The sequence below is a fragment of the Vigna unguiculata genome, chromosome 7 (assembly GCF_004118075.2).
Source record: "Vigna unguiculata cultivar IT97K-499-35 chromosome 7, ASM411807v1, whole genome shotgun sequence".
NCBI lineage: Eukaryota > Viridiplantae > Streptophyta > Magnoliopsida > Fabales > Fabaceae > Vigna > Vigna unguiculata.
Genome location: NC_040285.1, coordinates 11013543 through 11023732, shown reverse-complemented (window position 1 = coordinate 11023732; position 10190 = coordinate 11013543). Strand labels below are relative to the sequence as shown.

General features: G+C 34.2%; 1 protein-coding gene across 6 annotated transcripts; it reads right to left on the bottom strand.

Moving 5' to 3' along the window:
- Positions 1–469: 469 nt before the first annotated feature.
- LOC114189684 (E3 ubiquitin-protein ligase UPL4) lies at positions 470–9596 on the bottom strand. 6 transcript variants are annotated; one of them, XM_028078320.1, is made up of 19 exons: positions 9510–9596; positions 9262–9415; positions 8042–8700; positions 7848–7958; positions 7590–7706; positions 7324–7482; positions 7070–7231; positions 6373–6525; positions 6173–6294; positions 4943–6083; positions 4754–4837; positions 3209–4435; positions 2855–3085; positions 2660–2764; positions 1881–1961; positions 1712–1780; positions 1478–1606; positions 1310–1393; positions 470–817 (listed from the first exon to the last, which is right to left on the bottom strand). In XM_028078320.1, exons 3-19 carry the CDS (start codon positions 8666–8668, stop codon positions 752–754), a joined length of 4668 nt encoding a protein of 1555 aa, XP_027934121.1. In that variant the 5' UTR covers positions 8669–8700; positions 9262–9415; positions 9510–9596; the 3' UTR covers positions 470–751. The 6 variants fall into 6 exon arrangements, with proteins under 6 accessions (XP_027934121.1, XP_027934123.1, XP_027934124.1 ...); XM_028078322.1 differs by having other exon boundaries at positions 8042–8709; positions 9510–9592; XM_028078323.1 differs by having other exon boundaries at positions 8042–8677; positions 9510–9592.
- Positions 9597–10190: the final 594 nt, after the last annotated feature.

Genomic DNA, 10190 nt, shown 5'->3' with positions numbered 1-10190 from the left:
GGCAATTTATCAATTTAATTGTCCATCGGTTCTATTTTAACCTCTTTTTTTTTTTCAATAAATTGTGCTCTATATTGCAAAAATTAGAAAACCTTTAGTATATTTTGATTTAACCTAAAAGTGAAATATTAAATTTGCTTAAATGCCGAAAACCCATATTAGTGTGTCCAATTTTTAGTTTTCTTCCGTTTATTTTTATTTTATTTTTGATATTCTTGATTCTTTTCATATAGTCTATCCGCAACTAATCTTGCAAAAGTAACAATCTACCCTAAAAAACGTAGCCCACATGTAGTTTACGACCACTGGCCTTCAGATGAAAGACTCGAAGATCAATTCATATCAGTCTCTGTTTTTTTTTTTTCATTAGAAAGTGCAAAACGGTGAAAGTTCAGAAATAAAAAAGTTATGCGCAACTAAAAGGGAAAACAAATATAAACTAAAATACAGTAGATGCAACATAAGCAAAGATAAGAACTAACATCATTCTGCATGTAATAGACTAAAATATTAATGATTAAGGTTCCTGTACAAATACTGTACATCAAATACCATGCGTGACCCTTGAAAGTGTCCCCATCTGTTTCTGTACAGCTGATACCAGTCAATGAACTAAACTATCAGCATGCTATGTACACACCCCCAACAATTGTAGTCAGTGAAAACAGCACCTTCATCTACCACTGCCAGCACCCTTATCTACACTACTACCCTAATAATTACATTTTCATAATCATTCAAGATAGAGAAATTACGAAAGGTGGAAAGATCCTTGACCTTCTGTTATGGCATACAACAACTTTTCTTTCATCCTCTCCTGAAATTCAGTGCCAAACAATATTTAGGTTCAAAAGGTAAGAAAAACATTTCCTAAAACTCCTTATGCGTTTTAAAAAGAAAGCTTGACATAGATGGGTTAAGTATGTTTTAGTCACTCAACTTTGAAACGAAATTGAAATTCGTAGTCAAAACTTTGATATATTTTAGTATCTAAACTTTAAAAATAAATGAATATAATTTTTTTAACTGAATTACAATGACTTTTTTTTTATATGTCAAACACATTTCATGCTAATATGAGTTGTTTATATCCTTTGATACATTTTCGCTTCAATAATTACTCGGAAAAGTGTTTGACACATAAGAAAAAGTTAATGTAATTGGATTAAAAATACTATATCCATTCATTTTTAATGTTCGAGGACCAAAATGTGTTAAAGCTGCGAACTAAGGACAAATTTCAATTTCGCGTCAAAGTTAAAGAACTAAACACATACTTAATCCAAAATAGAATAAAATGGGAAGTTACTTTTGATGAGTACGGAGGTAGCTTGAGATAATTAGCACAAGTCATCACGCTCGGTAGATCTGTATCTGCCCGGTTGTTACAATGCTGTTGATCATGGGTGTAAGTAGACTAACACAAAATATGTAATTGTTAAGCATTAAAAACTGCACTGAGAATGTAAGTGTAAACCTTTCGGACAATAGTTAACTTTGGATTCAGAGATGCCAACCCTCCTGGAGGTAGTCGAGGTGCACCAGTCACAAACTGCAGAAATGCTCGCCGCTGTTCATGATCAAATTCCCGAACAATCTCCAACAACTGAATCCACAGAAGTAGATGATTCATAAATCACGAGATTCAGGTTAAAAAAAACAAAAATGTTTTTGTGAGATTAAAAGTATCTAAATGTACATGAATGCTTACATTAACAATGGGAGGACTGCTAGCAGTGTACCCATGATCAAACTTAATGTTATCTCCAAGCTCGTTGATCTGTTTTAACAAGCACACTTATGCTTAATTGTTTTTCCTCTATTCTCGAAGAGAAAATTACATATATACAAAACGGTTATATTAATGAAATTGTACTTACAGCCCAAGAGTCATACTCTCCACAAAGCATTCGCTCAAGTTCTTCTTCATTGAAAATCTGAAGATGTTCAATGGAGAAAACCTAAAGGTAGAAAATAATTTTGCAAAGAAAAATACTTATCAGAATCACTATAAGATATAGCAGAAATTCATAAGAGGTATTGTAAATGGCAGTAATTCTAAAAGAAAACTTTATATTCACTATACAGTTACTGATCTAGAGGTTCTACCATAAAAACACAAATAAAAATTGACGCAGAAGAACAAGAAAACCTAATTCTGATTATAAATTGTTATTATACTGAGGAAACACATGTAAGAAGTGTAATAGTCCAAATATTTGGTTCAGGAATCTTGAGTATCAGACTTCTTTCATTCACCACCCAAGCCCCCTTCCTCCCCCCATTTCCCCCCAAAGTTTTAGGATGAAACGAAATTGAGATGTTGGGTGTAACTAAGTGAATCCAATTCAAATTTTCTAGACATCTTGGTATTTATAAGCAAAATGAAAATAAGGGCCAAAAGAAAGTGAAAACAAAATGTTGATGTCAAAATCAAACATGGGGACGAAATGGGAAGTTCCAGACCTCCTCAAGGACTACTAGCCACAATTGTTAAAACCTCTGACAGATTCATATTTAGACTGATCTATAAAATATAAAGAAAGTTAGACACCTGATCAATTAAATTGATTTAGAGAACTTGACACAAAAGAGAAGAGAAAGTGTATATGATAAAGTATAACTAATTTGACTATCATTAAGACGAAAAATAAGATACCTTGTTAAAGCCAGATTTAAAAGCTTCCACTTGTCTTGAAATTCCAGACCTCACAGTTGCATCGACAATAAGTGAAACATAATCCTCTAGATTTCTCATATTTACCTACAGAAAATATAAATATGTAAAGTGCATACAACCATTGAAGGCACTAAAGTGCAGATAGAATGACACAAATATCCAGCAATGACCCACCATGGAATGATCAGTCCCTGAAGCAAGAACAATATCAGGATACCCAGGAAGAGTAAAATCAAGACAGAGATCTTCAATACTAGTATCTCGAAAGCTTTTTCTATATTGCAACTCAGCATTCCCTCCATTGCAAGACTCCATAGTACTTTTCCTGATAACTAGTGCTTGAAACTCTTGCAGTACCCTACCAAGCCCAGGATCAAATGATAGTATGTCGTATAGAGAAAGTTCCTAAAGAGACATGGTACAAACAAAAAGAGTAATTCAGCCAGTTATAATGACTGCCATTGGAAATCTTCCATACTTGGTTGCAAGCTCATGTGATATTCATTGATTGCACTGAGAATTTATTACCTTTCCAAGAATAAGTTTATAGAAAGCTTTGGAGAAGTGGAGATCTAAGATCCTCCCATCTTGAAGTGCTTTAGCAACAACTTGGCCTAGAAGGAAAAATTTCTTTGCTACGTCAGAGAACTGTTTGTCACCAGATGTATCTTGCATTGATGACCACGGACGAGGAAAGAGTCCATAAAAAGAATGAATTCCCATTTCCTCAGCCTGCAAATTTGACTTGAGGGTGAACGAAGAAACATCTTCTCTCCACATGCCCAAGCCAGATTTCTGGAACTCATGGCACACTAAGGTATAAAATTCCAAGGTTGGTCCAAGACCAGTGCCCACTTCTTCATCATATTCCACTTCAAGAACAACTTTGTGACTGGCATGCAGCTCCATCATTTTTGCAGCAGATTCCAAAATCCGGTTGCGATGAACTAAAAATTTCTTTTTTGGCAATCCACCAGGGCCCAGTCGTCTATCAATCACTGATCCCGAGCCATTGTGAGACAAGTGAGGTTGAACTTGTGGCTGACCAAATGCTTTCAATTTGAAGTACTTGCATCTTGCCTCGAAACTGAATAAGAAAGGACATGACACCATTAATTGACTACACCACAATGGCATACCACCAACGGAGACAGCCAAAGAGTCCCTCATCTGTTGCTCTAGCTTCTCTGTCAATTTACTGCTTACAAACTCATTTTGTGGGACAGAAGGAACTATTATTTTTAGACTATCCAAGTCATCCACTTTCCCTTTACCAAAAGCACAAATCCTTTCACGAGACATTAGGTGAAATATAAGTCTGTTCATGCTTTCCAAGCATTTAAGAAGAAATAAAATATCATAAGTTGGACTTGACTTCTCCAGATCAGACACAAGTTCACAAGAGAATATATCTGAGAAAAATGGAGTATGCTGATAATGAGCTAAAACTTTATCATCAGAGATATCCTGAGGTGAAAAGTGATATTGTGGAGGTATTATGTCCTGAGATTCTACAGCACTTCTGTAGGTTATTGTGTGCACATGACTCCACAGTTTTGCACTGGAAAAAGAATCATTTTGTTTTATTATATGGCCAAGAATTGCCTGATATAAAGTCAATTTTTGATCCAGACGTTGTCCTTCAATGAAAAAGACAAGCTTTTGAGCAGCTTCATTGCTACAAAATGAAGGATCCTGTTTTTCTAGTTTTGGACTTGGTTCTGCATTCATTTGCAATTCTTGTACGGTGTAACCCTGACAACAATTACAAAAAAGTCAAATAGAGTCAAAAGTTTAAACATACTAATTGTTACCAAGGCAACATAGAATTTAATCAAATTAGTGAAATTTCTTTTGCAAATGAGATACATAACTACAAAAAATAGAAGCATTAAATCACAATAAACCAATAGAGAATGATATATTGAGTAATCAGAAGATATATAATCTTGATTGCAAAAAATGTTTAAAACTGTAAAATAACAAAATTTAGAAAAGGGGGCCAAACTTAAATGCCAAGAACAATTGAGTTTTGACGTAAATAACAAGATTGTTCCTGGTGATCTCTACAACCTGAGTTCTAGAGGAGGAGGATTCCCCGGCATTCATGGTGACTACTTGATCACTTATGGGTTGCATCAACTTCGGTTGATCCTTCTACAAGATGACATAGTTGGAAAAATGTAAGATAAATTAACAAGGAAAAAACACACAGAAAGGCAGATACTTATGTAAAACAATAACCAAAGCCACAAATACAACCTGTGTATCAGGAAAATCTGTCATCATGTCAACAGGCCCCAAAGTATCGGGAATTTCAACTGAGACTGAAATTGCATGTGATGGTGATTGAATTGGAGGACTTTCGGGTAGCAACACTTGGATGGATGGTGATTTAGAATGCTCTGTGCTTTTTGAACTAACCTTTGGCCATAGATATGCTTCAATAGAATGCATACAAGAAAAAGGATCAACAGTATGAAAATCCTCAGTGTAGTCACTCAGGAAAGTCTCTCCTTCCCCCCTGACAAAACGAACTTTCAGACAAGGGTAAGGAATAGAACATCTATTAGGAACAGTAGCGAATGAATTTCTGAGTTTTGGTCCACTGCTCAGAATAATAGGGAAAGCTTCCAATGAAGTTAGTGCAGTTTGCAAGTTCCTGATTAATATAGAAATGGGTATTTCACAAGAGAGATGCTGAGAAGCACACACACTAGCTAAAGCCTCAAATCGTTTCTCTAAGACAGCATTATAATTACAGACACTTTGTACTCCTTTGTTTTCCCTCATATACTGACCCAGAGATAAATAACTAACAAGTGATTTCACAACTCCACTTTCAATAAATTCAAAAGTAGAAACTTGTTCCTTGCCAGTAAGCTTGTCCATAATTTGATACAATATATTATTGATCTTCTCCTCAAGCACAGCAAGACCACCATTGTCAGTAGACATGCTCAACAAATCATTAGACAGTGCTCTAAGATTTTGTAAAATATCAGTCAATCCTTTCTCAGAATCAAATAATTCTGGAGCTAAATATTTTGTCTTTATATGCTCTGCTAGATTATAAACAGAGTCTTTATCAAGTTTGCAACTTCTGGCTTCTGAAGATGTAGGAGATTGGCCAGTTGAAAATGCATAACATAAGCACTTGAGGGTCTCTCTTGAGGCAGACTTTTGACTAGAGTCTGACGACAGCTGGATGCCACTAAACACCGGGTACATCAATTTTGAAGATCTTTCCGGTGTTAGTAGTGCATCAATGGCAAAAAAGACTCCTTCCTTTATAAACAACTTTAAGAAATTATCTGAAAAATTGTGAAGGATAATCTCAGCAATTTGTAATGCTAACATTAGCATGTGGTGATCCTTTCTAGTGAAAACTCCAGCCAAAAAACTGCCACGTTAACCAGATAAAATGAACATTAATATATTAACAAAATCCACGTAATAATGAAATAATGAGGATAAGAAGATCTGCATCACCTTGAAATATTGGCATTTTTTAGCAATTCAACAAGCATGTCAGATTTGCTTGAATTGACTATCTTGTACATAACAGACAGACATCCGTGGCAAACAAATAAACTTGCACCAGAATTGAACACCTGTACAAGGATGAGGTAGGTATTGCAATGTAACAGAAAAGGAAGAGCATTTAGTTAATTACGAGAAAATCAGCCAACCTGGATTAACATGGGGAACAAATCGATTCCAAGCCTTTGCAGGAAATCTGGGTGATTATCTAGAAAGGATTCTTTTTCTAGCACCAGTTGATCATTCTGATCTTTAGCCCGATCAGGTAGAAGTTCATTTAGCAGTTTGAGTGCTTCATATACCTAGAAAAATCAGCAAATAATATGACATGCCTTTCACACAGCTTATTCCATTAGATGAGGCATGCATTTCTGAATGAAATTACCAAATAAATATGGAGAACATATTTCAACTAACAAACTAAGGGGCAGTAAATTTAACAACGAATGTTTTTTATGCATAGGTATAGTATTGCTCGTACCATGGACAATTGGGTGTAAAGAAAGGATATGATTTCTTCAAATTTAGTAAGAAAATCATCATTTTTCTAAAGATCGGGGGTCTACTATGAAATATAGGATTTAAATATTTATAATAATACAATAATTATTTATATTTTTGAGGAAAACAAATTGTTCGTGTTTTACTTTAAGGCTAATAGCTTCTAAAAGAAGTTGTATCACATTCACATAAAAATAGTCAGTTATTATTATTATTATTATAAAAATATATATTAATATAAAAAAATACCAATAAACAAATTCCTTACAAACAAAGAAAGATACCTACATTTACAGTTTGAAAAAAGGAAACCAGCTAAAGAAAACAGGGTCCTAAGCTAAATACCCGATTACAGTGTCCACCAACGAGCTGTGACGTTGATACTCCATATGAGAGGTCAAATGTAGCTAATATTTCTTTCAATATGCTGCTTATATTGAGTTCATATAAAGTCCTGAAGGCTACAAGTGACCCAGATGAAAGTTTGACAAGTAATCCTATCAATCCCTGACAAACAAAATAATAGATTTACATAAACTTCACAGGTCATAAGAAAGAAGGAAAAGTGTAATATGAATATGACATAAAAGATAGCTTACATTGTAAATTAATTGAGATAGGGCAGTCTGACCATTTGAACTTAAAAGATGTGTGACCTGTTGAATCAAGCCATGTTTACAAAGCTCATCCAACATTTCTGAGGACTGCCCAACTCGTTCTACAATTTTGATTAAGCATGTAGCAACATTTTCAACAAGCTGCAGAAGATTAGTAGCAGGTCAGCACAAGGTTGGATGAAACTACAACAGAATAAAAGATGCAAATCCGGTCGGTGTCCAATCATTTTAAATCCATTCATTGGTACCTGCCGATCCTCATACTGAAGAAGATTGCATAATATAGGAACAGCCTCCATAAAAAGTGAAGGGTTTTCAGAAGGAAGCTTCTTGCATATGTTCACCACAGTAGAAAGAGCTACTCTCTGGTAAAAGGGGAGATCATAAACCAATAAAACAAATCACTCCTCTAGAACTTTAAATCATAAAATACGGTTTTTAAGGATAACAAAAAAGAAAATGGTCATTACTCATGAAGATGACACTCTACTGTGTTAGAGCCTTACCTGGATGCTTGTTGAGAAGAAGTCAATATAACTGAGAACGGCCATAATTGCCCCAGCCTCTAAGCAAGCAAGGGGTTGCTCTCTCGATATCTTTTCTAATGCTTGGAGACACTTCATGATTTCAATATCATTAAGTTATATCCCTTTTATTGTACAAAGAATATAATATGGAAGAACAAACAAACATGAATTACCTGTTCAGCTACATCTTGATACTCAATAGCATATAATCTTTGACATAAGGTTGGAACAGCATCATGTTGAACAAGAAAACCAGCTGATCTAGGATACAAATCACATATATAGGTTATGGCCCTTATAGAAAACAACATGATATCTGGATTCTTCTCATCCTTTGCAAGCTTTACAAGTAATGGTGATAACAAGTCAGAAGTCATGCTGGATAGAGAACCCTCTGTACAAAATGACAAAACTTCACAGAGTTCAGTGAGTACAGCTAATTGACAAGAGGGTTCAGTCTGTTCACTCAAGCTACTTATGATATTCTTAAATTTTCCATGATCACTGGATAGTCTCCTTCTATGATACTCATAAAGGGTGCTATTATGCTGCTGATCCATGTCATCTGAATCACACGATCCATAAGTTGAATCCTTCTCTGGATCTCCCTCTGATTGACTTGAAGCTGAAGCAGACGATGAAGTATCCATATCGTGATCATTTGTCTCCACTATTGAATTCATATGTGTTTGAACTGATGAGTTTGAAGAACTTGGTCTGAAATCCAATGAACTGCACGCACGCTTATCAGCAGGCAGTTCATCCACCATGTCAGGACGCTTTTGGCCTCTACTTCCCATTAATTGCTTCTACACCCAATGGAAACAGACCCCTGTCAGTTCTGAACTTTGTCAGTTTTCATTCAACACCATAAATCCTTAATCACATGTTAGCCCAACAACTCTGAATTCTGAGCAAAGAAGACTGACATTCTTGTTTTTCTTTTTGGATGAGAAAAAAGAAGTAAGTTAACTGCAATCCAAAACAATCAACTCTTCCCTTTATTCAAAGCTTTCCTCAAATACAATAAGCACACATAGTTATTATTCTTATTTTTCATTATCATCCGAGTTAATTGTTCATCAAAACCTTATTCCCAAAACAGAATAAAAAAGTGACAGTAGCCGATGATGTATTTTCACAACATCAAACCATTGAAACAACATAAAAAATATCAAATCAATTTAAAACCCAAGAACCTTAACCTCAGACTGAACAAATCAAACACCACAATTTCCATAACAGATAAAATTGCATTAAAAAAATAGGAAAAAGATATAATAATGAAGAAACAAACACAAACACACAATGACAGCAAAAGGATACGATCAGTGACAAGAAGATCACAAAAAGTTGAAGACTCAAAACAACAATAATTTCAATGGTTATCTACCTAGTCGTAGTTCTTAATCGGTCTTCGACTTTATCGAAGACCCCAGTTTTCGTATCAACAAGATGAACAACGATGCTAGGTGAATTTTAAAGCAAAGCTAATTTTCTTCTGCTTCCTCTTTCTCTTTGGTTTACTTCTTCAGCGAATGTTTAATCTGATAGGGAATAAGAGAATGAATTGGTATAAAGGATTAAGGAATTGATGAAAAAAAGAGAGAGAAAAATAAAAAATTGAAGAAAAAAAAAAACCAGAGAAAGGAAGGGTGATTGCACACCAACGCTTGCAACTTGGAAAACATAACAACAAAAGGGTGATAGTGTAAATATTTATGAGATGATTATTGGTTTTAATCACCATTAGCCTAATTGGAATAGATAGATACTCTGATGATGAGGTCTATGAACTTTGATGCACCTTCCAATCAACAACCGTTGCCACCTGTATCGGTGGTTGTTGGGGGCTTTGCCTTAAATTTAGAAATTAAACATTTTTTTATAAGATCACTCTGGATTTTGTTCTTTAACATTTACACATGGTAACTGTATATGAAGAATATAAAAATAAAATCATGATCAAAATATAAATGATAATATTTTAAATTATAAATCAAACTGAACAAACATTAGAAAATTAAGCAAACAGAAAAGTAAAATATATCATTTTTATTGGTATTTGATTTAGGATATTATACCCACAAAATTCATCTCAGATATATTATAAATTATAAATCTCAACAAAATTTGATTTTTTTTTTATCATGAACAAAAATGATCAGCTCATGTTAAGAATTACCAACTATTTACTTTCAATCAATTTTTATCAATGTAATAATTATGATTTTGTTGGAAGAAAAAGAATTTTCTATTTAACTTATATGATTTGATATAGTCTTTATGTTTTCTATCTTTGTTGCACAATAACTTAACGGT